This window comes from Hemitrygon akajei, chromosome 14 (genome assembly GCF_048418815.1).
Source record: "Hemitrygon akajei chromosome 14, sHemAka1.3, whole genome shotgun sequence".
NCBI lineage: Eukaryota > Metazoa > Chordata > Chondrichthyes > Myliobatiformes > Dasyatidae > Hemitrygon > Hemitrygon akajei.
This window is the reverse complement of record NC_133137.1, coordinates 22,503,057-22,529,933: the sequence shown is the minus strand read 5'-3', so window position 1 is coordinate 22,529,933 and position 26,877 is coordinate 22,503,057. Positions and strand designations below refer to the sequence as shown.

At 44.5% G+C, this 26,877-nt stretch overlaps 1 protein-coding gene across 9 annotated transcripts in view; it reads right to left on the bottom strand.

Moving 5' to 3' along the window:
- cux2b (cut-like homeobox 2b) overlaps positions 1-26,877 on the bottom strand; it is a 381,872-nt gene that overhangs the window by 89,375 nt on the left and 265,620 nt on the right. For 8 of the 9 annotated variants that reach the window (XM_073065643.1, XM_073065649.1, XM_073065651.1 and 5 more), the window contains 3 exons: positions 11,690-11,819; positions 10,099-10,175; positions 2,354-2,420 (listed from right to left, as the gene is read on the bottom strand). In XM_073065643.1, coding sequence (XP_072921744.1) covers positions 2,354-2,420; positions 10,099-10,175; positions 11,690-11,819 — 274 coding nt within the window. The remainder of the gene's footprint in view (positions 1-2,353; positions 2,421-10,098; positions 10,176-11,689; positions 11,820-26,877) is intronic. The other variant, XM_073065644.1, reaches the window with a different exon arrangement.

The window sequence follows — 26,877 nt, the reverse complement described above, 5'->3', positions numbered from 1 at the left end:
TATTGTCTGTTAACAGCACATCATTCGACAGTGGACATTGGAGAAATAACCACCCCATAGAGGAGTGATTCTGAACATCCAGCCAAAAAGGTTGAAATCACAGGGCTCATTAACTGCAGCTAAAGTAACGACATTTTCCTGTAGGTCACCTACACACAGGAAAGATTCAAACAAGGTTGAAAGAGTAGACAGAAAATTCACAAGGTGGACAGTGGAGGACCTGACTATAAGGAGAGATTGAATAGGATCGGACTGCATTCTTTAGAATGTAGAAGATTGAGGAAGAGTTGATAGAGGTGAACACCATTATGAGGGTATAGATGAGGTAAATGCAAGACTTCTCCCGCTGAGGTTGAGCGGGACTACAGCCAGAGGTCATGGGTTAAGGGTGAAAAGCGAGAAGTTTAAGGGGAACATGAGGGGAAACTTCATCACCCCGAGGGTTGTGAGAGTGTGGAACGGAGTTGCCAGCACAAGTGGTGCACGTGAGTTTGATTTTAATGTGTAAGAGAAGTGTGGCTAGGTACATGGATAGCAGCGGTATGGAGGGCAGGTCGACGGGACTAGGCTGTTCAAATGGTTTCAGCACGGACTAGATGGGCCGAAGGGCCTGTTTCTGTGCTGGGGTTCTCTATGAGGTTTTAGCCAGAAGGGAATGCTTCCAGACGAAGGGAAGATGAAAACTAGCAGCGGGCTATTTTGATGCAGAGCACCATCATGGCTTTGCCAGGGAAGGGGGTGGGATTTGGCTCCCGTGCTGTACCTCATGGTGAAGCATGAAGTCCTCTGTTTAAAGGCAGCAGGCTCACGATGGAAAAACTTGTGTGATTACAGAAACATGTGTTCCTGGCTTTTGCAATTAAGAGGGTTCATCCCACTTCCTTTTCTCTGGTCCATGTCAACATTCTGTAGCGGACTGCTGGTGGTTATTTAAAGCAGCTGCACGTCTTTGGCAAACAGGGAGCTGCTTATAAAATGTCACTTGGAATTAAAAAGAGTCAAACTTTCAAAGTAAATTGAGGAAGACGAAATTGTGAAATTAAAAAAGGAATTAAAAAGGGACCACATTTTTTTGACTGAATGAATTATTTGGGATCTTTTATTAAAGCCCCATGGGCTTCTTTTAACCTTCACACCGGTCAGAACAGATATAGAGGCATAACCGATCCAACACCGTTGAAATAACAAGACTCAGCAACAATGCTATTTCGTGTCAGATGTAACCTAAATAATAAGTGCTTTAATAAAGAAAGTTACTACTTGGGACAAGTTTCACCGGCTCATGTTTAAAAATAAACCTACAGAAAAAAAATGTTGACTGAATGCCAAAATGTATTTTTACAGCATGAGAGAGTCTGACTTCTGAGGCAGGGTCATTTAATAAACACAGTCCTGAGGACAGCTTGCATTGGAAGGCAGGCCACTGTCAACCTCACGCCCACCCAACACAATATCGTTCGTGTAATCTGTCTGACATCAAGGCATTAATAAAAAGCTATATTGGCAGACAGTAAGGTAAAGATCCATACTGACAGAATTGCGTACAGATACAGAAAGCTGCTGAGTGTGACATGAGATGCAAATCATAATTCATGATGGCCCCATGTCACAGCAAAGTCAAAGAACCTCCGGGCAGCTGTTTCCAATGTGAATGGTATACCTCAGTTTTTAACGAAACTATCTAATCACCAAAAAAAGAGTTCGAGTCCCGGGTCAGAGCTGATCTCATTTAGCTAAGTTACAGAGAACTTTTCCCATTATACCCAAAGTAACCCACGAGGGATCTGAGGAATTCTGACTGATGCCACTCAGAGAGCCAAACAGAGCAGGTACAATGGGGCAAAAGGAAGTGCAAACGAGCAATAAACGCAAATATACTGTGAGTAGCAGCTATTACCTTTGCTCATGCGACTCTGGACCACAGTAGCACAAAGCCCCGAAGCAATACCTGGGCAGCGTTTCCCTCCCTCCTGAGTGAAGACCCGAGGGAACAGTGCAATTTGCATTCCAACAGCATGTCAAAGAATGTTATTCCCCATTTATCAAAGTTTGACAAGTATAAGGTTGCTCGTCTTCGAACTATCTTGACCCTTCCCTCCTCATGAATGTGAGCTGATCTAGTGGCTACAATACTTCTACAATTACATGAATTACTCAACATTTCTGGAAGTTGATTAATATGGGAAAGAGAGGAAGCTTGTATGACTTTTAATAATGCAATATTAGCATTGTGCTTGGCTGATTAAATTAATAATTCTTCTCTTGAAGCCACTATTGGGTGAAATATTCCTCAATTCCTCTCGGAGCGAGCACGCTTTAGGAAGGAAAGATTGCACGAGTTGCGATTACTTACTTCACTGCCGCCTCTTCATCATATTTACACTTCAGGTCCAGGAGCTCTGTTTGTGTTGTCTTCAAAGCTGAACAGTAGATAAATGAAGCAAAATGATGGTAAAGAATCACATGACTTAAATCTGCAATTACTGTCATATAGAAAGCTGCATAGTTCATTTCATTAGATGCCTCTACATATTTAAAGGGGCTGGATATATTGTCTGCTGTGGCATCAGATTTAGACTGCATGGGGACGGACACACACACACACACACACACACACACACACACACACACACACACACACACACACACACACACACACACACACACACACACACACACACACACACACACACACACACACACACACACACACACACACACACACACACACACACACACACACACACACACACACACACACACACACACACACACACACACACACACACACACACACACACACACACCTGGAGGAACTTAGCAGCCCAGGCAGATTCTACAGAAAAGAGTAAATAGTCAACATTTTGGGCCGATACCCTTCAGCAGGACTGGAAATTAAAAAGAGATGAGAGGTCAGAGTAGGAAGGTAGGAGAGGAAGTACAAGGTGGTAGGAGATGGGTGAAACCGGGAGGGGGGAGGGGTGAAGAGCCGGAAAGTCGATAGCTGAAAGAAAAAAAAGGACTAGGGAAGGGGGAATCTGATAGGAGAGGATAGAAGTCCATGGAAGAAAGAAAAAGGGGAAGGAGCACCAGAGGGAGGTGATAGGCAGCTGAGGAGATGAGGTGAGAGAGGGAAAAGGGAATGGGGAATGGCGGAGGTGACGGGACGATGACCGGAAGTTCAAGAAATCGATGATCATGCCATCAGGTTGGAGGTTAGATTGCATGGTTGTATGTTGTGGTACAACAGCAATAGCCACACTTTGTAGCATATAATTTGGCAATCATTTTAAAAATATTTAACCACTGTAAATGACAGAAAAATTGTAGCTACATGGGATGACTCAAATATTCTACAGAGAGCAGATAAATATCGCAAGATGCTACATCAGAAGCCGATCCGTGCAATTGTTGCAAACATTCTGACAGCCAGCAGTCAGTAGAAAAGGTCGGATAAATTTTGTGTGAAGGTGCTTAAATATGGAAGAGTTGGGGGTGAATACTGCGCTATGGAGAACTGCAAATAAGAGTGAGTGAGGTCAACCTGACACTGCAGCAGAAACACCAGTTGGAACTGCCGGGCGGAAGTTGTACTAGAAATTGGCGAGGTCGCGCCCGGAGAAACGTGCACAGTTTCAGTTATACTGTTGATACAGGAAAGTCGTCAATCAGCTAGAAAGCATGCGAAGATTTACAAGAGTGTGGCCAGAACCCGAGGGCTTGAGTTGTCGGGAGAGGTGAGTCAGGTTAGCTCTTTATTTCTCAGTGTGTAGGGTACTGAGGGGTGACTTTATAGAGAAGTGCAAAACCATGAGGGACATGGAGTGAAATCTTCCAGGGAAAGGGAACTTAAAAACTCAAGGTTATAGGCTGAAGAGAGGGGAAAGATTTCAAAGGGGCCCTAGGATCAAATTCTTCATGCTGAGGGTGGTGCAGATATGGAACAAAGTGCCAGAGATAGGCACAGTAACAGTTAAAAGATACTCACACAGGTACCTGCATAGGAAAGGTTTAGAGGGGGGTCCCAACTTTTTTTAAGACATGGACCAATATTATTAAGCAAGGTTGGTTAAATGCAGACAAGTGGGCCTAGCTTAGCTGTGTATCTTGGATGGCATTGATGAGTTGTGTTGAAGCAACGAGGCAGCTGGACTATCTATGAAGTGCTCCTCCCATTAAAATTTGTTCCTGATTTCTGTGTGCTCCTGCCGTACTGCCATTCTTTGTCTCCTCCTCCACCTTGAACAGTCATGGGCCAAGGCTTCTGATGAATCAGGGACAGTTATTCTAAAAGGCTTTGAGGACAACTGTGAATCATCCTCTCTATCTGCTTGGCCATCTCTTTCCATGACAGTGATCAGAACAGAATGCCTGAAACTAGGTGTGTGAATGACGTGCTCTACCAATGGACTCTGGGACAATCATTCGGACCCCAGTGCTGGGGATGTTGACTTGGGTGAGAGTGCTAACACTGGTTCACTTTTTCTTCTGGTGACATGAGAATTCTGCAGTGATTGGGTTGGTGGTATCTTGCCAGTGCCCTGAGGAACCTGCTGCTGGTATGTAGAGGAGCAAGAATCAATGCTGACTGGTAGATCACAAGTGTTATGTCAGCTCTGAGGTCTTGACCTTCAAGCACACTTTTCCCTCAACCAACCAAAGGCAGTGGTGACACACTGCTATTCGCCACCACCTTCTTCTTCATCATCTGTCCACCTGCCATCCAAGTTGCCTACCTGAGATAGTCCCATTTGGCCATGTTTGGCCCAGATCTCTCCAAAGCATTTTCATTTACATACCTCTCTTTTAAATATTGTAACTTGCACCCAACTTCACAGCTCACTCCACATAGCCATCATCCACTGTATTATGAGAAAGTTGACCCTTAAATCCCCTTTAAATCTTTTCCCTCTCTCCTTGTATCCATGCCTTCCAGTTTTAGACCCCTTCCCACCCTGGGAAGATGGACCATTTACCTACTCTAAGCCCCTCATGATTTTATAACTTCTATAACTTCATCATCCAATACTCCCACGAGAAATAACACTGTAACATGCTTCAGTCTTTTCGATGCCAATTGCAGCTTAAAGAAATCCTTCCAGACCTGCACACAATATCTTAGGTACAATCACCAACTTCAACATGAAGTTCCATACTCAATGCCCTGACTCATGATGTCCAATGTCTTCTTCACTGCCCCAACTACCCAAGTTATTTTCAGGGAATGATGGATCGATCCTCATAGGTTTTACTGATTTACAATTTCGAAGGCTCTGCTATTTACGATACAAGCTGTGCCCTAGTTTAATTTAACAAAAATGCAATACTTTGCACTTGCTGGAAGGGATCTCCTGTTTCCCACGGTCCTACCATGAATCATTATTGTTGGCGGGCTATCTTGTACAGTAGGGGGAGGTCAGTACGGGACCTTAGCCCTGCAGATGTTGAGTGCAGAAAGGCCTATCTTCCCATGTGCCTCACTGAATGAAACAATGAAAGTTTGGAGCTCAACTTTCCAGCACTGACTGCAAACTGCACTTTGTCAAGTGAGGCTGGTGTTGGAAATCACTGTTTTTTAAATAATACTTTTTATAAGATTTGTACAGTTAACACACTCACTGGCAGAAAGCAGTATAGCAGCTAAACTAACGATTTATCACCTTTCTCATTTTTCATTGGCTAAGTATTAGCACGTTACCCATGTGACGTAAATGGTTTAATTATGTAACCTATTATCTAGTTTATTCCAATCTAAGGAATTTTCCTTATCTATAAAGGTAATGGATTTTTCAGAGGGCCCATCTTTTTCTGTTTGCTTCTTTTATTCTTTTCATTTCTCAGGTCTTTAGTTTGCTTCATATTTGTTTGATTGTTTGTTTGTATTCTAAAGTAAACTATCATTGGGATTAAGACTGCTCGTGATGCACCATCAATAACTCTCGGAGACGGGAGGCGAGTGATAGGCTTTTATTAGCTGCAAGAGTCCACGATTAACAGCAAGAGACCACCACACAACATCCTGGAGACTGAGGGGGGAGCAGTGCCTCCAACCGCCTTTATACAGGGGTCTGTGGGAGGAGCCACAGGAGCAGTCAGCAGAGGGGCGTGTCCAGACAGGTATATGTAGTTCACCACAGCTCGTCATTCCTGACTCCTAGAAGAACCCCAAGGATCAGAAAATAAACAGAGATCCAAGAGAGTACCGAGGTCCTTGTGGGAAGTTACTATCAGTTGATTAACTTCTCCATTACTTCTGAGAATTAGCTCCAATCCCACAGGGCACTTGTTGGAGATGAGGTGCAGTGTTGCTAAAGAAAATTCGAAGAAAGTGTCTGGTGTGGGAAACTCTGAGACTCTACTGCCGTGACGAGGACACACTCAGGTTGGAGGAGCAACATCCTATGTTTCGAATGGGTAACCTTCAACCTGATGGCATGAACATCGATTTCTCGAACTTCCAGTAATGCCCCCCCCCCCTTCACCATTCCCTCTCTCACCTTATCTCCTCACCTCCCTCTGGTGTTCCTCCCCTTTCTCTTTATCCCATGGCCTCTCCTATCAGATTCCCCCTTCTCCAGCCCTGAATCTCTTTCACCAATCGACTCACCAGCTCTTTACTTCATCCTTCCATATCCCAGTTTCACCTATCACCAGCCATCTTCTACCTCTTCCTTCCCTCCCCTCCTCTTACTCTGACTTCTCATCTTTTTCCAGTCCTGATGAAGGGTCTCCACCCAAAACGTTAACTGTTTACTCTTTTCCACAGATGGAGTCTAGCCTGTTAAGTTCCTCCAGCATTTTGTGCGTATTACTTTGACTTCTAGCATCTACAGATTTTCTATTGTTGGAAATTCTAAGATTACCTCTTAGAACAACCCCTTCCAGTTAGCTGAATCAACAGCTTCAGTGATGTTAAAAAAAAGCCCTGTAATGTCTTAAACATGAGAGATTCTGTAGATGCTGAAAATCCAAAGCAACACACACAAAATGCTGGAGGAACTCAGCAGGCCAGGCAGCATAGATGGAAATGAATAAAAAGCTGACATTTTGGGCTGAGACCCTTCATCCGGACCAGAAAGGAAGGGGGGAGGGGGAGGGAGAGAAGCTAGAAGATGATAGGAGAAGCCAGGTGGGGGAGTGGAAATTAAGTAAGAAGCTGGGAGGTGAGAGGTGGAGGAGGAGGAATGGAGTAGACCATGGGAGAAAGGGAAGGAGGAGGGCCACCAGCGGAGGCGATAAGCAGGTAAGGAGAAGATGCAAGAGGCCAGAGTGGGGAATTGAAGAGGGAAAGGGGAGGGGTAAAGCTACCCAGTGTTGGAGAAATCAATGTATATTGTTTGATGCTGCTCCCTGCATTTCTCCTAGAATCACTACAATGTGAGCATTATGCCGCTGTGCCTCTAGATCAGGGGTTCCTAACCCTTTTCATGCCATGAAGCCTTACCATTAACCGAGGGGTTTGTGGAGCCCAGGTTGGGAACCCCTGCTCTCAACGGTCAGAATCTACACTGCGTTTCCAGGAGCAGCTACTCCATCGCCAGGATGTGGCGGCTACGGGGACTTCGATAGTCACTCACCTTGTTGCAGTGATGCCTCTTTGATAATCGTTCTGCTCGTGGCAGAGATGCCTCTCTGAGATCCCCTGGTCCATCCTCGCCGTCCCAAATGTGAGACTGTATTTGGGATTGAAAGCTCTTCACTACCCTATCTCAAATTAAAATTGTGGCATAATAAAGCAAGGGAGCAGATTATGGAACAAGTGATGCAAGTTTGGAGACAAATGGCATACTTAATATTGCACCAGAGTGGAGCGATCAATATGGAACAGGTCAGGGGAAAATATGGAACTCTGGGGTAATTAATGGACGTATTTGCATATGAACTGTGGATAATTGTCAAGACAGTTGCATATGGAATCGCCACTGAAGATACCTGCCATGGAACTAGCCACGTAAATAACTGCACTGCAGCAGATAATGGCAAATTGTAACGGTTGGATAAATATGTCACAGTATTTGTAACTGGATCAATGGACTGGCTGGAAAGCAAAGGCAGAGTAGGACGTGGAATCAGGAGCTCTGTGCTGCTAATCCCACAGTTTTCGTTTGCAACTGAAAGAGTGTAGTGAAGGGCTTTCAATCACTGCCTGGGAAGACAAGGATGTTCCAGGGGACCTCGGAGTTGCTTTATCCTCACCATCTTAAAAGAAAGGAACTGTCCGAACTGCAACAACTCTATAGGAGGCATCAGTCCTTCTGTAACTGGATCCTTCGTTTCCTCACTTGCAGACCCCAGTCAGTTCAGATTGGCAACAACAATCAGTCTCCATCAGCGCAGGTGCACCACAAGGCTGTGTGCTTAGCCCCCCTGCTCTACTTGATTTATACTGATGACTGTGAGGCCAAGCACAAGTCCAATGCCATATTTAAGTTCGCTGATGACACCTCTGTCATTGGCCGAATCAAAGGTGGTGGCTAATCAGCATATTGGAGTGAGATTGAAAATCTGACCGAGGGCTGCCACAACAACCTCGCACTCAATGGCGGCAAGACCAAGGAGCTGACCATTGGCTTCAGGAGACAGAAACCCCGAATCCTGAGGCTATGTCCCCTAGTTCTAGTCTCACCTGCCAGTGGAAACAACCTTCCTGCCTCTATCTCATCTATCCCTTTCATAATTTTATATGTTTATATAAGGTCTCCTCTCATCCTTCTGGATTCCAGCGAGTACAGTCTCAGGCGACTCAATGTCTCCTCACAGTCTAACCCCCTCGTATGATGCCAGCGATCACCGTCTATCCATAACCATGATCGTTCCTGACGAGTCTGCCATTGCCTCCTTCTGGGCAGTGTCTTTACAGGATGGGTGACCCCAGCCAACATCAATCCCCTTCAGAGATTGTCTGCCTGGTGTCAGTGGTCGCATCACCAGGACTCGTATCTACGGTGCGTTGACGAAAGTTGGTAAAGATCAACTGGTATACGAGGGGTGATTGATAAGTTTGTGGCCTAAGGTAGAAGGAGTCAATTTTAGAAAACCTAGCACATTTATTTTTCAACATAGTCCCCTCCTACATTTACACACTCAACGGTCGTGGAGCATATGGATTTTGGACCTCCAGAAAGCGTCCACAGATGGGTGGTTGATAAGTTCGTGACCCAAGGTAGAAGGAGATGAGTTATACAGCTCTCGTTACATGCACATGCAGTTCAACTCTGGGTGAAAATGCAGAAAGTTTGCAGTTAATAACTCATCTCCTTCTACCTTAGGCCACAAACTTATCAATCACCCCCTGCTGTGGACCACTGTCTTGGACCTCCAGGACACCGACTTCTACAAAGAAGGGATCCGTATGCTCCAGGACCGCTGGACTAAGTGTGTAAATGGAGGAAAAATAAATATGCTAGGTTTTCTAAAATTGACTCCTACTACTCCAGGCCACAAACTTATCAATCACTCCTTGTAACAGTAGAAAGTGGCACAGGGAGGATAGAGATTGCATTGCAGATATGAACTCCATATGGAAACAGTGGTGTAAAATGCATTAGAGTGGAGCGTTGTCTATGGAAAAGGAGCAAGAATAACACTGTGAGATTGGTGCATCGAAATTTGATAGAGTTCATAGTTCACTGCAAAACATTGCTGCTGGGTACTGCAGTAAACTTGCAAATGGAGCTGAAAGACTAAATGCATACTTTATTACAGGCAGTTTTCTGTCTATGATGGGGTAAATATTATACTGGAGCAGGGAAATGCCTGTGGTCTAGTGGGTAAGTGTTTCACTGTGCAGCGGACAGCTGCTTTTTGAAGTGGTGGCTGAATAGTTTGCTGCAATTGCGCAAGAACGCAATTAGTTATTAATTCATTGCAGCAGATGGATGTGCAACTTCCCCAGTTAACAACTGCTTCAATGGTTGTGCGTGGAGCACATGGTCAACGTTGCCCAAGTATCGGTGTACGAGGAACTGACAACTTCCGCCGCGCACCAGGCCAGTCTGGCGGTAATGTGGCGTGCGGTAAGGGACTGCACTTAGCTTCTAAATCACCACTCCGACAACGCTAGCGTTATTTATGTAACAATTAGTGAAAGTCAGCTACCTGAGTGAAGGACCATTATTTTTTCTTCTGCTTCCCCAAGCCTGGCAGCCAAGGTGATCTGTGCCTCCTGCAGTCTGCTGAAGAGAAAGGACACCGAGCTCCTTCATCAGAAATTCACACCAGACTTTGTGCAATAATACTTAACAATCCAGGGACATGCTTTACATTTTGTTGCAGTTTGTGGAACAATTAGAGTGCGTGAGCATGTTTCAGGGGGATTTTCCAGCTGGGGTTGGTCAGACGGTCCATTTTTGTCACATGGCAAACTGGCACCTCCAGCATCCTCAAAGAATTCCCTGAAACAGGGATTCTGTCTCCATGGAATGGCAGGCCAAATATTTGACTGTTCCAGCCAACCTTTTTTCACAAAAGGAAGCCCAAACTGTCTGCCCTACATGAATTCACATCCAGTAATAAATGATTAAACACAAGTCACGTCACCCAGTTCAAAGGCAGCAAAAGAATCAAACTAGAGGCCCTTTTTTTTAATATATTTTTATCTTGCAACAATGCAGAACATGGCCTGGAGCATTCTTCCTATCCACTGCTGATTTAAAACTAAGCCATAACCCAGGCTTGATGCTTTCTTCATGTTTATTCATGTTCACAGTATTTGGACACGGTTATTCATCATTCCTGTTACAGCTACCTTTGCCTCAATTTAGCAAACCACAGCGTTGTCAGGTAGACAACTTCTGATTCAGATAAAAGTCTCAGAAAGCAACCACACACACTGGGCTCTCAGCAAGCACTTGTGTCCTTGCAGTAATCTGATGAAGAAAGCAGGAAAGGTCCATCTGTTCTTTAGCTCCGTGTTTGCGGCTTTGTGTGGTTGTTTTGAAATCATAAAATCTTAGCAAATAGTTTACATTGGTAACAGCTGCTATTCAGAGAGATTCATACAGGGATTCTGTGGTGACCACAACCACATGCCAACAGTGGCTTCTTCGCCAGATCACTGCAAAGAGATTTCGGCTTCAATGAAACAGGGAACAGTGGCATGGATAGATGGAGAAATAAGAGTGAGGGGGGAGGAGGGCACAGACATACACAAGAAAATTAACTGCAGTAGAGAGAGAAAAGAGAGATGCAGAAAAAAACAGAGGGGCGGGAAGGGGAGGGAAAAGGGAGAAGAGGGGGCAACGGGGTGAATGGGGGGTGAAAAAAGGGGAAGGGGTAAGATGGGAATGGGTAAAGGGTGGAGGGGTGGAGGGGAGGTGTGGGGGAGAGGAGGGCGGAGGGGAGGTGTGGGGGAGAGGGGTGAGGAGGAGGGGTGGGGGGTGAGGAGGGGTGAAGAGGAGAGGAGGAGGAGGTGAGGAGGTGGTGGTGAGGAGGGGAGGAGGTGGTGAGGAGAGGAGGTGGTGAGAGAGGATGGGCAGAAGAGATGAAGAGACCATGCAAGATAGAAATAAAGAAACCACAAGACAAGAAAAAAGATGAAGGAGCATGAATAGAGGATAAAACTTTTCCAGTGAGACCACGTATCGTACACGTACAACATTAATTATTGCAGCTTTGTGTGCGCTGCCACTCGCAGTCTGGATTAGCCTTTACTGAAGATTTACTGGGCAATTATCTACTTCACATGTACCTTTCTTTTTCTGCCTCATTTTTCTGTGACAGGTTATCGCTTTTAAGTGGTGTGATGTCTATGATGGTCTTTTGTAATTCTTCAGACACCCTGATCCTAACTGGAGAGGTTTCTGCTGATTGTTCGGTGGCTGCGGAAAACAAGACGGAATTGTGATCGTATCTGTACAACACACAAACCATTTGGAATGTTGTTATGCAAATCATTATCTACAACTTACCCAACCCCTTTGAGGCAAGAACTCGTTAAAATACAACAATTTTAACTGCAAGCATAGGCAAACTGAATATAATTGACCCACCTTCTTTGCTCTTTCTCCCAGAGCATTTTTATCACCAGATTTTGCTTTAATTATTATCACATTGTGAATAAAAAAATCAATTGCTAATTTTAAAAAATATTTCAGTATTCGCCGAATTTTTAATGTCTCTTCTTCACTACTGTACACTCTTCACAAGTGGGATTTCTAACTCCCAAGTATTTTTTTTTTAGGGGCACGAATCTGCAGAAAGGAAGCCATATATTAAATTAAAATCTAATTAAACCCCTAACTTATTACACACAAAACTCTATCCAGCTACGGCCTCCAAGGTGTGATTGAAAGAAACCAGCCTAGAGAGGAAAGTTTATGATTACGATGTTACAATTTAAATATCAGATAACATTATATAATGTGCGAGAGTACCGGAGACGTCAGGGAAGTGTGGGCAGTCCAAGAACCAGCGGGGGTTAGAATTTGAGGCCTCGTTCGTCTACACTGTTCAGTGAAAGGTCAAAATCGTCCCATTTAAACAAAATGAGCAACGGTGAACGAGAATTATTATCACTGACATACTCTGTGAAATTTGCACTGCTGCCGCAAAACAACAGTGCAATATTTTTAAAATAATATAAATTACAATGGGAAATAGATCTAGAAATTTCCATCATTCTAAGATCCTCACCATCCAGGCCAAGCTCTTTTCTCGCTGCTAGCATCAGGTAGAAGGCACAGGAGCCTCAGAACTTACACCATCAGCTTCAAGAATCGTTTCAACCCCTCAACCATCAGGCTCTTGAACAAAAGGTGATAACTACACTCACCTGTTGAACATAGAATATAGAAATCTACAACACATTACAGGCCCTTCAGCCCAAAATGTTTTGCCGACCATGTAACCCTCTCTAGAAACTGCCTAGAATTTCCCTAGTGCATAGCCCTCCATTTTTCTAAGCTCCATGTACCTATCTAAGAGGCTCTTAAAAGACCCTATTGTACCCACCTCCACCACCGTTGGCGGTGCCTGCCACACACCCACCACTCTCTGTGTGGAAAAACTTACCCCTGGCATCCCCTCGGTACCTACTTCCAAGCACCTTAAAACTATGCCGCCTCGTGTTAGCCATTTCAGCCCAGGGAAAAAGCCTCTGGCTATCCACACGATCAATGCCTCTCATCATCGTGTACACCTCTATCAGGTCACCTCTCATCCTCCATCGCTCCAAGGAGAAAAGGCCAAGTTCACTCAACCTATTCTCATAAGGTATGCCCTCCACTCAAGGTAACATCCTTGTAAATCTCCTCTGCACTCTCTCTATCGTATCCACATCCTTCCTGTAGTGAGGTGACCAGAGCTGAACACAGTACTCCAAGTGGGGTTTGACCAAGGTCTAATATAGCTGCAATATTACCTCATGGCTCTTGAACTCAATCCAAACGCCTTCTTAACAATCAATCTGCGCAGCAGCTTTGAGTATCCTATGGCCATGGAACCCAAGATCTCTCAGATCCTCCACACTACCAACAGTCTTACCACTAATATTATATTCTGTCTTCAAATTTGACCTACTGAAATGAACCACTTCACACTTATCTGGGTTGAACTCCATCAGCCACTTCTCAGCCCAGTTCTGCATCCTATCAATGTCCCACTGTAACCTCTGACAACCCCCCCAGACTATCCACAACACCCCCAACTTTTGTGTCATCAGCAAACTTACTAACACACCCTTTTACTTCCTCATCCAGGTCATTTTAAAAAATCACAAAGAGTAAGGTTCCCAGAACAGATCCCTACAGAACACCACTGGTCACCGACCTCCATGCAGAATACGAACCAGCTACAACTATTCTTTGCCTTCTGTGGGCAAGCCAGTTCTGGATCCACAACGCAAGGTCTCCTTGGAGACCATGTTTTCTTGCTTTCTGAAGGAGCCTTGCATGGGGAACCTTATCAACTTTGAACTTTGGAAGTAACTCAGGTGGCTGATGTTTCGGTTGAGTTGTTCTCCGATCTCGGCAATTTACTTGGAATCGTTTCCTCACCGTGCAAGACGACATCATCAGCGCGCTGTTAATTGTGGCGTGTCCTCCGAATGCTGGGCCTTTATATACTTAACAATCAGACGATTGGTGATCCTTTCAGAAACGCAACTGTGATGTGGGAGGGAAATCTTGTCGCTGATTGTCGCAGTGGTCTGGAACTTCGGCCACATCGGCTCCTAAGCAGGATTGATTGGTAGTGCAAAACGAGAGGAAAAATACTGAGGTAGTGTTCAATTTCATGGCTTGGTTCATCGTCCGTTCAGAAATCTGATCGGCAGGAAAGAACCTGTTTCTGAAATGTTGAGGGTGTCCCTTCAGGCTCCTGTACCTCCTCTCCGATGGCCGTAATAAGAAGATGGCACATCCTCGGTGATTTGGGGGGGGGGGGGGTCCTTAATGAATAACACTGCCTTTCTGTGGGAGGGATCGCTATCAAAACTGATACCCTCTCAAAAAAAATTCACGTTGCTTGTTCTCAGAGATTCAGTCAATGCTATATCTTTGAACCATCTTTTGTTCTGACAGTGCTCCATTCAAAGATGAGGAAGAAGAAGAAAAGCCCTTAACTTGGCAGTGGAGTTATTGGGGCACCGTCATGACGGTGTTTCCGTAGCAAGCTATTCTTGTTTTTACGAGGCCGAGTTGCTAACTCGACTCTCAACCCAACTTGGATTCGAACTCGGGAACCTTCACTCCGGAGTCCGGCGCTGATATTATTGCGTCACCAAGTGGGACATTCAAAGATGGCAGTGAGGTAAAATACTACATCCATACACATATCAGATTGGCTAAATATTGGATTAAATGATAAAATTCCCAATGCACTGACATGTTACTGGGGTCTAAACAATGAATTAAACAGAACTTTAAAGTATGGTAAACTACATTTCAGAAAGAATAGTAATCAGCAAGGCCGAGCATTTCTACATTGTCCTTTCACATGTATGAGTTGGTGCTCAAAGAAACCACAGGAACTAGGTTGCTTACCCCTGCAGATAATTCTGTGGCAGAGTACAGCCAACCTGACAAAATTAGAGCATAGATACCCAGTGGTCTGGAAGAATCCATATGAACCGATTATGACTAATCCAGTGAAGTTCCTAATGGGCCATTGTCATACCTGCCTTATAATAAAGGCTCTAAGCTAAAGAGATGTTGCTGCCTTTAACTCAATAAACCCCTGAAGTACACTGACGGAAGAAAGACATGGTGGCCAAGTGGAGATATTTGTAGGGAATTCCTGGCCAAAAACTCATGTGGGGGCAATTCCACTGTGGATATAGTTAGGATACACTTCAGGATAATAAAGGAGAGTTTTCTTCAGTGTTCAGGAAATGACACAGAGCTGAGGTTGTTCAAAGATGCATAGTACTGTGCAAAAGTCTTAGGCGCTTAAGTATAGAGTGAGGGCTTCTAAGACTTCTGTACAGTACTGTACAGTCGGCCCTCCTTATCCGCAAATTCAACCAACCGCCAATCGCGGAAACACGGAAGTGCTCTTCCAGCACTTGTTGTTCGAGCATGTACAGACTTTTTTTTGTCATTATTCCCTAAACAATGCAGTATAACAACTATTTTACATGGCATTTACATTGTATTAGGTATTTTAAGTAATCTAGAGATGATTTAAAGTATACGGGAGGATGTGCGTGGATTATCGTGGATCGGGATCGAAAAAGCTCGGAAGTTCTCTTACTAAGTAAGTCGGAACAGGTACATCCGGTATTATTTAGCGTCAGTTAGTCAAACGTTTGCATTCGTATACAGTATGTATTTTACCTTTCTATACATATAAAACACTTAAGAACGTATGTTTCAGCGCCGGGCTCGGGAAGTTCTCGAGTTCGATCTAGTGACAGATTGCTCCCGAGTGCTCTCTGCACCATGCCGGGTTGATGTGGAGGATCAAAAACCCAAAGCCCCAAAACCCAATAATTAAACCACTGCGTTGCTTAGTAATAATTGTAGCTTTCATTGGGGCAGAGCCTTTCTCACTTTATCCTTTAAAATTGTTCCAATCGTTGACCAACATAGCCTAACGCTTTTCCAATGACCGATGGTGTTTCACCTCTTTCTGATCGCTTTATTATTTCCACTTTATTTTCAATCGTTATCGTGATTACTTTCGTGAACAGAAACACTGGGGATTCGGATCTCTGCCGCTGGGTCCTAATGCCCACCGCACTAAGACAGGTTAAATAAGGTCTTGGGTTCCGCTGGGTCCTAAGGTCCACTGGATTGAGACAGGTTGAATAAGGGACTTGAGCATCCGCGAATTTTGGTATCCGCGAGGGGTCCCGGAACCAATCCCTTGCGGATAAGGAAGGCCGACTGTATTTGCCAATGTGGAGCGGAGAACGAGTTTGTAAATCTGGCAGGAGCAAAGGATGTTGGGAATGATGAGGGTGGAACAGAAGGAGTGCCAGGGGTGGGGGTTGGCTCAGATACAGGCACACCCAGCCCTGAGGCACCAGGCAACGTCATTCAATTCTCAACAGTCAGTTTATTGATCATTTCAGAATGTCTCCCGGGGCTTCCCGCTCCCTCCCCTCTCCCTTCCATTTTCCCAACTATGATTCTGTAGCAATGTACTACCTACAGAGCTAGAGACAACACGCAGTCGGTAAGTCGTTTCGAGACTAGTTTATTCAAACTTCGCGGCGCTGGCATTTAATCCCTAGCGCCCGCCCTCTCCGGGCGGAAATGACGTCAGAGGTGCATTACCAAAGTCTCCCCCCGTGCGCTGGGTATTTATGAGCTGGTTCGCCTGCGCAGGAAGTGGGTCGCCACAATTCCCCTCTCCCCGCCCCCTTCCCACTCTCAATCCACAATGGAGATCCATATCAGAATCAGGTCTATCATCACTCACATAGGTCAAGAAATTTGTATTTTTTTGTGTGGCAGCAGTACAGTACATTAAATAAAATTACTACAGTACTGTGCAAAAGTCTTAGGCTCCCTAGCTATACATACATGCCCGTAAGACTTTTGCTTAGGCCTGTAGCATTAATGATCTCGGAGAGCTATCATGTGTTTTCTTTCAGTTTTGATAGTGATGCCTCAGATAGGTGACATCCAGCACTCAGGACGTGCTCTCTTATTACTACCAAAAAAATTGGAGGAAGCCAGGATGAATAGGTAATCACTTAGCACCTGAAATGTAGATACGCTGTTCCAAACTTTGGAGGGCAATATTGGAACAACTTCAAAGTACATTGATTATTAAATTATGTACAAATTATACAACCTTGAGGTTTGTCTGCTTACAGGCAGCCACAAAACAAGAAACCTGAAAGAACCCAATTTTTAAAAAAAAGCCCAACACCGGATATGCGGAGAAAGAGGGAAGATAAAACACAAATCTTGCAAACAACAGGAGCAAGCAATGGCACTCCATGAAAACAGGTCTAGTGCTTTCCCGGCGTAGATGAAGAATAAACTCTTCTCTGGCTTCCAGCCGGGTACAGGTATCGAGTTTAACTGATGTTCGTTGACAAACTCTGCCATCTTCGTCAGGGATGATGCCTAGGTATGTCTAGCCCCATGGTACTTACACCCCCATTGTATATCCCTCCTGATAGGTTAGTCCTCATCCAATCAGGTTTCCACTGTCCAACCCTGCTTACAATCGAATTCCAGTTCTTACTTAGAGCGAGACCTTCGTCTTGCACTCTAAACCAAATCGAGTCCATAGAGCCGAATCCCAGAGCAGGCAGGGTAGGCCCGTAGCCTCAGTCTTAGTACATCGTACCGTGATGCAAATCACCACGAAGCTCGCAGGCATGAAGTAGACAGCAGTGCCGCAGAGAAGGAGTGAACGTTGCGGGAGAGCGAGTGGAATCGGCCCGACGTAGCCTCTGGTCCCAACACCCTGTCTGCTTAGTCCATCTGGGCTGGTGTTTAAATCGTCCGAACACCAGATCGTGCCGCGGACTAGGACCTGGGCCCCGCTGTAGCGATGTGATCTAGGCCTGTAACCCACGGCCCAGCCCGAGGCCATTCTTGGCCTTTCCAAATCGGCTCAGCGAGTTGGATCCAACTTCACTCCCAGTTTAGGTGGACGGGCTCCGAAACTACTCCCCCCTCAAATCGCTTGCATTGAACTTCGGAATAAAAAGCATCTCAAAAGTAGGAGGCAGCTGACCTAACATCACCATCATTTGAATTCATGTTTGGTCTAATCACCTGGTGCCCTTTTCTCAGATCTGAGCGGTCACTGTGTGCCCTCGTGACGGCATTCGGGCGGTTTCAAGCTGTGAACGAGTCGTCCGCTTTCATGATGAAGATGGATCTTGGTTGCATCTGTATTAAGCTGTAACTGCAGCAGCACTGTTTACAGAAGTTGACATCAAATGGATATCCGGCTTTGTTAAAACAATGCAGAAGTTGCCTCCAAGAAACATCAAAAAAACCAGATGGCAACACTTCACATTAAAAGTCTGCTTACAAGGGTACTAAATCTTATCACTGCTGTAATGGCATGACATCCGATCCATGTAAAGCAGCAGCTGTTGAGTAATACCATCACAACATCAGTATTTATTTGGATTTTAATACAGCCGTAAAACAACTAATTAGATTCTGAGTATTAGCTTAAGATTGTGTAATGCAGTATTAATTTGTAATAATTACTGGCTATGAATAAAAATGCCTTGTCGCCTCGTTGAATGATTATATTTTGATGTTTTATCCTGAGTCTTGTTAAATTAAACTTAATTCAAATAATGAAATCAATAACTGAGTAAATTCACCGAACTTCTGTGTTAACAGCTACTCTAAGCAGATTGGCCAACCTTTTGATATTTTACGATTGACCTGAAGTTTACATGAAACAAGTTGAAACACTTAATTCTAATTTTATTAATTTTAATGCCAGAAATAAATAGTATTTGGTTGGCTTGTTGATGGAGGAAGGGTGTGGTGGTGACTGAGGCAGCAAGAACTCACTTTTTCCTTACTGATCTTGCACTATTTTTCATTTATTATATATATCTTTTACTGTAACTGATTTATTTTTCTACATTTATCAGTTATTGCATTTTACTACTGCCACTATTAACAAATTTCATGAGATATGCCAGTGATATTAAACCTGATTCTGAACAGTCAGGATGGGAAACAATTTCTTCCCTCAGGCCATCAGGTTTCTGAACTCCCTGCCGCATCGCATTCAAAGTGTCACTGGTTAATCTGTTCTGTACCTGACAATATTTAATTTATGCACTTTATTGTGCATAATTCATCTGTGGATTTTATCCTTACTTTCATAAGTCATAGTGTGTTGAGTACTACTGTGCTTTACGCCCTGGTTCGGAGGAACATATTTGACAGTATGTAGTTAAGTGACAATAAACTTGATTTGAAAAACAGGTCTGCAGCTGGAATCGAAGTCAGTTGTCAAACCAAACTTTTAAAAACTGGTCATTTGTTTTCCCACGGGCATGCCAACCACATCTAGACTACTGATACACAGCACTGTTACTCTCCAGAGAAAGACTCAGAAAGTTGGAGGAACTGAGCAAGGTCCGGAAATATCTACAGAAGAAAATGGACAGTTGATGTTTCAGGTCGAGACATTTAATCTTGACTTCATTTGACCCGCTGATTTCCTTCAGCATTGCTCCAGATTCCAGCATCTGCAGTTGATCGGGACTCCATTGTTGCTTTCCAGTCCATTCTGGAGCCTCTGACTTGGCAGAAAATGCCGGTCAGCTTGGCATCCTGGCACGTGGACATCAAACTGCTAAACTTTTTTTAAAAAATGCAGGTTTTTCATAAGAAAGATTGACAACTCTCTACAACACTAACACCACAACCATCATGAGGAAACGTTGGAGATAGACTGGGCACGTGATGAGAAGAGAGGCCAACTCCACCATCAAAACAGCACTTCATTGGACACCTGAAGAGCAGAGGAAACGCGGGAGACCAAGGACAACTTGGTGCCATACCACAGGGGCAGAAATGAGGACCCTGAACCACACTGGGGCAAAATAGAGAAGATGGCCAAGGACAGGCAGAGATGGGTGACCTTCATTGTTGCCCTAAATGCCAGCGATGTAACAGAGTAATTTTTAACACTAACACAGAGCTTATCTCACCATGACCTAAACCCCCCATCCGTCAGTGTGCAGGTTGAAACACCACCCCAGCCCATTGAGATTCACATCTTTCAAATAATCAGTGGCAAAGTGATGTTTGTAGCTAATCCTCTGCTCCTCATTTTGACATTATTCCCAAAGTCGTCAGTGCCTTATTCACAGTGATGTCTTCAAGCAAGGATCCCTTTTATTCAAAGAAGGAAACATTGTACTGTGGGACTGGTCAGCACACTCCTCGTCCATACTAGAATGGGATGGAATGAATGGAAGTTGGTAAGAGGTATCCTAGCCAGTTGCTGCTTATGGAACAGACAACAGGACTTGTGAAAATTACACGTCAAGTGTGAGAGAGTTCAAGGAAGGGAAAGCTCCTTGGCGATCCTCTCTTTCCGAGTTTGGACAAGAGCTTTGTGATTTTGTCTGATCTGTTGTTCTGGAGTGATGCAGATGCTGGGAATTCCCATGAGGCGGTACCACAGCACAGTGATTTGCACAGTATTTTACAGTACAGGGAATTCCTGACGCTACCTGTAAGGAGTTTGTACATGCTCCGGTGTCCTCCCACAGGCCAAAGACGTACCGGTTGGTGGGTTAATTGGTCATTGTAAATTGTCCCATGGTTAGGCTAGGGTTAAACTGGGGTTTGCTGGGTGGCATGGCTCAAAGGGCCAGAAGGGTCTATTCCTCTCTGTATGCCAATAGATAAATCCAATTGTCCCAGATCAAATCCAAATCCAACATTATCCGTCCGGCAGAACATAATTGCATCAGATGCTCAAGACGAGATCATAGTGCTACCAACCCAGGGGCACCCAGGGGAAGGTCTAGGGGGGAATGCCCTGACTGATATTATGGACGGGTAATGAAGCTGCATCAGTTCCCAAGTAAACTCCCCAAAGATCTAAACTAAAATACAGAAAATGTTGGAAACAACACACCAAATACTTGCTGTGAAGGGAGAAAGACGAAATTAACGTTTCAGGTCAAAGGCCCTTCCTCAGAACATGTCGTTCTTTTTAATCGTTTCAATTGCCAAAGCAGACTCTGTATTAACTCGAGCTTTGGTGGGTCAAAAGGCTTGACTTCAGTTCAAATTTCAAAGTTCAAAGTAAAACTTATTATCAGAGTACAAACGTGCCACCACATACAACCCAGAGATTCCTTTTCATTAGTGCAGTTGCTGCTCCGTGCTTACTTGCTGATCCCCAACTGTGCTGGCCAGAAACTGGTTGAATAAGGTAGGTACTGAACAAAATGTTTGTTTAGGGTGATGGGGGTGTGTGTGTGTGTGTGTGTGTGTGTGTGTGTGTGTGTGTGTGTGTGTGTGTGTGTGTGTGTGTGTGTGTGTGTGTGTGTGTGTGTGTGTGTGTGTGTGTGTGTGTGTGTGTGTGTGTGTGTGTGTGTGTGAGTGTGTGTGTGTGTGTGTGTGTGTGTGTGTGAGTGTGAGAGTGTGTGTGTATTTGCATATACATACACAGAGACAGCATTGGTGATATTTTTTGAGATTCCTACTGAAGGTGCTCTTGGGTAGTGGGGTAGAGATGCATCTCCACCAAGGGAGGTGTAAGGTGCCCCTCCCCTCCGCTAACCTGCAGGTCACCCTTGGGCAAGGTGTAGCACCTGCTTAGCCCCTGATCAGGGAGATGTGAAGCCATGGGAGCAGGTGGTGGATGGTCGTATGAGCACTTGGTACAAATCACAAGTCTTGATTATGTGACCACTGACGCCAGGCAGACAATCTCTGACAAGAGTATTGATAATGACTGGGTTCACCTGTGTTGTAAAGACACTGCATCACCACTCAACCAGCTGATATACCTCGCTCTTGTATGCCTTCTCGTCATGATCTGAAATTCTGCCAACAATAGTTATATTTTCAGCAAATTTATGCATGACATTTGAGCTCTGCCTAGCCACACAGTCATGGGTGTAGAGAAAGTAGAGCAGGGGCGAAGTAAGCATCCTTGAGGTGAGCTAGTGGTGATTGCCAGCGAGGAGGAGATGTTATTTCCAATCCGTGCAGATTGTGGTCTTCTGGTTAGGAAGATAAGGATCCAGTTGCAGAGGGAGGTACAGAGGCCCAGGTTTTGGAGCTTTTCAATCAGACCTGTAGGGAGGATTGTGTTAAACACTGAGCTGTAGTCAATAAATGGCAGCCTGCCGCAAGTATTAGTATTGTCCAGCTGATCCAAGGCTGCATGAGGAGTCAATGAGATCGCATCCGCTGTAGATATACTATGAAGAGAGGCAAACTGCAGTGGGTCCAGTTCCTTGCTTAGGCAGGAGTTGATTCTAGCCATTACCAGCCTCTCAAAAGCACTTCATCATTGTAGACGTGAGTGCTTCTGGAGTGCGGTAGTCGTTAAGGCAGCTCAGCCTGCCTGTTCTTCTTGGGCACTGGTATAATTGTCGCTGTAGCTGTACAATTCCAACTGTGGCGATGAGAGATTGAATAAGTCTTTGAACGCCCCCACCAGTTGGTTGGCACAGGTTTCCACAGCCCAAACAGGTACACCTCAGAGCCTGTCGCCTTGCAAGGGTTCACCCCCTTGAAAGACGTTCTAATGTTGGCTTCTGAGACAGAGATCACAGACTCACTGGGTGCTGCAGGGTTCCTCAGAGCTATAGTTTTACTCTCCCTTCCAAAGCGAGCACAAACGGTGTTGAGTTCATTTAGGAGCGAAGCAAAACTGGCATTCATGATATTAGGCTTTGACTTGTAGAAGTAATGGCCTGCAAACTCTGCCAGAGTTGACAGGTGGGTGGGAAAGGTAAAGGGCTGGAGAAGAAGGAATCTTTAAAAGGAGAAGAGAGTGGACCAAGCAGCTAGGCTATCGGTCCATGGCTTCCCCTTAGGCTGCATCAGGGTGCAGGAACAACACCTCATATTCCATCAAAGGAGCCTTCGATCTGACAGCATGAACCTTCATTTCTCCTTCCGTTAATTTTTCCTCTCCCTCTTCCTCCTCTTCTATTCCTCACTCTGCTTTCTTACCTCTTCTCACCTGCCTATCACCTCCCTCTGTTCTTCCCTTTCTCTCATGGTCCACTCCCCTCTCCTATCAAGTTCCTCCCTCTCCAGCCCTTTACCTTTCCCACTGATCAGACCAGAAAGAAGAATTCTCTATCTTCAGCAACTCCTAACAACTATACGTGCACGAATGGGAGTGGGTATAGGATTGATTGCAGAGACAATCCTCATATATTGGGCATGCAGAGATTCTCTAAAGTCCTGACTTTTCATGACTTGTCTTTGCTGTAGACACACTCTCCCAGCTCAAGGGGCCTGGACCCTACTTCAGTGAATCGGAGCAAGGTTTCTGGGTCAAAGTAGTCCAGAGTAGACAGGAAGAGATCCGACTCAGATTTTGAAGAGTCAATGCTGTCAGTATCCATGTGGAATGACTCAAGCTGGTGGAGAACTAACTGGGCCTGCACATGCTGCAGTTAAAGATGGCAGTGCTTCTTCTGATTAGAGAGTCAAAAATGGATGCTGGTGTGTATAAAAGGCTAACAAAATAGCGGCAATGTTGCATTGTTTAAATAACTAATATCTAACGCATTAAGCGAGGGAGGACTGCGCCACGTCTCCAACACTGACATAAACTAAAAATTATTACAATCAGCTTATTTTGTCAAATACATAACTGTACAAGTCATAATTCTGTTTAAATAAGACCACCGTTAGTTTGATGCTGTCTGGGAATAATATGAGCAAAAACTAGACAGCTACTAAATTTAATATTCTCTCTTTCATATTCCACATGTCTGTTCTTCTGAAGTGTTTGGTCTCTCAATCCGATTCTCACACAGATGGGGCTCTGAACCACTGATCATGATTATCTGTGACCAGCTACACACCGTGCAATGAATTGTAATAGCCCCCGAAATAATCAACTAATTCCATCTCCAGCACACGCTGGGAGATCTACAATAAATCTACCAGTGCCTGCTTTTATGCTAAGTTAAGATAATGGCAGTCTTAGAAAAGCTGCTCCTATGATACTTGCCTCAATGGCGGCCAACTGTTTGGCTCGTCTGGGGTACAAGTCTCACACCTTGGAAAGGGAGCCCAATGTTGGAAGAACTATTAAATAGACCAGCTAGGCAGTAGCTTGATATTTTTACAATATCGCCCCAACATACAATCATCAAGCTCTACTGTACAGAAACAGTCCTTCAGCCTGTCTAGTCCATGCCATCTGTAATTCTGGCTAGCCCTAATGACCATGGCCCTCCCTACCCCTCCCATCCACGTACTCACCCAAACTTCTTTCAAATGCTTCAACAGAACCCACGTCTACCACTTCCACTAGCGCCTCGCTCCACACATGCACCACCCCCTGAGTGAAGAAGTTCCCCCTCAGGTTCACCTTTCACCCTTAGCCTGTGACCTCTGGTTCTAGCCTCACCCATCTTCAGCTTGTATTTACCCTATCTATACCCCTCAAAACTCTGTATGCTCCTCTGTGCCCTACCATTCACTGTGCAAGTCCTACCCTGGTTTGTCCTCCCAAAGTGCAACACCTCATACTTGTCTGCATTAAATTCCATCTGCCATTTTCCCAGCTGATCCATATCCCGTTAAAGCTTTGTTAACATTCCTAATATCTCAGCTAACATCCCAGATTATGTCCCACCGGAAGAGGTAGAAGCACACAAAGTAAAGGGAAATCCTGACATCATGAGTTTTCATGAGGCCCAAAGGCTAATACAGGTATAAGTCAAAGACCAGCCATCCTCTTCTCAGGAAGAGCTTGAGATGGGCAAGTTTTCATCCTTGCCAATCTCCCAAACAACTAATAAACATCTATTTTTAAAGGATAGAACAACTTCATTTCACTCCCAGTTTGGGCACAGACGTACAGGAAAATTCCCTCAATTTTGTCCCAAGGTATTCTTGAAAGTCATTCTACGACCAGAGACACAGAGAATATAGATGCTGTTACCAGAAGTTACAATGAACCTGCTGGAGAAATTCAAGTGGCTTGAGAAGCATCTGGGTTGGGGGGGGGGGGGGGGGGAAGGGACGGGCAGCGTTTCAAGTCAAATGGTCCTGGTGCAGATAAATCCTTCCCTACCATCCTCCCCCTCACCCCACTGCTGAGCTCCTCCGACTGTTTGTCCTTTGATCTGGCAGAGACCCTGGTGTAGGATGGCTTTTTAAACTTCACACCAACACAAATCTTGCTTGTAGCTGTCCTCACATCTGCAGTTCATATTACCCAATATCTCAATACTTAGTGAAAGCTTAGTGAAACAGAAAGCAAAGGGCATAATTTGCTGGACCAAGTCTTTGGCTCTATTATTACACACAGCTCTTATAAACAACAAGAATATACATATTATAAACATTCAGAATTAAACTCATTTCCATCCCAAATTAACAGCCCCCTGAGAATATTACATGATTACAAAAGATGATTTTGAACCCTGATTCATTTGGTGAAGACCTAGCTGTTAACGTGGTTTAGTGAACTCATATCCCAGTTCGGTAATCCAATCTTTCCATTGTACTGAAAATATTTATGTGCTGTATAACTGATTAGCTGCAGAATCTGTGTTCAATCAGTGCTTTAATAGCTCAGCACATTTATGATAATAAATTTATTGATACAGTAATTACCTTGAATTGACATATAAATATGATTACTAATTAAAGTGAAAACCACTAAAGAGTTAGCTTCACTGGAATTGACTTCCATGCAGAGAGGAGCCACAGAGTAGGCTCTGTATGCTTCTGCTCAACGATAAAACAAACTCCATAGATCATTGGTCACTGAGCAGATTGGCCACACTGAGGAGATCAAGGCCATCGTGTTAAAGAAGATAGCACCTTTCCAATCATCATATTCCTAGGCAGTCCATTGCGGATGATGAACTTTTATCCTGATCGCAAGCAGGATATGAATGCCAAGGCTGTCCTCGTGGAGTATTTGTTTTTAAAGCATCTCACCCATACCTTCAACTGTCTGCTTAATTACAGGACCCGTCCTCAACCTGAAAGTTTGCGTTTCTAGTTTGCAAGGCAGAACCACAGTACTGTGGTCTACTTACAGGACTTAAATGTCAGAAAACAGGCCCAAACAGATCATCACTGTTTCACAATGCCACCGCTAATAATGATGAATGAAATCAAAGGAAACTTAATACAGCTCTATAAAAGAGGGGCCATGATTTACAGGTTTGATTACTGGTTGGGTTGAGTTGATCTCTGATCTCGGCAATTCACTTGCAAATGTTTTGTCACCATACGAGGAGACACCCATCATGAGTGCGAATGAACAGTGCAGAGATGACGTTCCCTCCTGTGGTGACAAAACGCTTGCAAGCGAATTGCCAAGATCAGAGAACAGCTCAACCCAGCCCAACCACCAACCACCTGAGCTACACATTTTCCAAGTTATTTTCAATTTGAGTTTTCTGAAGGTGGCCTCACACGTTAACAAGTAAATATTTAAATTCAACTTGGATTTTCATAAAACACTTGATAGGATACCTCACAGTCGTCCAATTAATTAGTGGGAAGCTGGCTGAAAGTCAAAAGATGCTAGCACTGGTTGTGAATCTGTCTGGGAATCAATGTTATAGGGCCGTTAATTTTCAACCTCTGCATCATTGAACTGAGCAAAGGTGCAGAATGCAATAATCTGCAGGTTTGAAAATGAAACTAACATTTGTGCTGCTTTGTTGGGAAGAATTAAATACAAGGAGGTCTCCAAGTGTTAGAGACAAAGGCATCATTTGAAAAGTGACATCTAATGCTCACTGGTGGGAGAAGA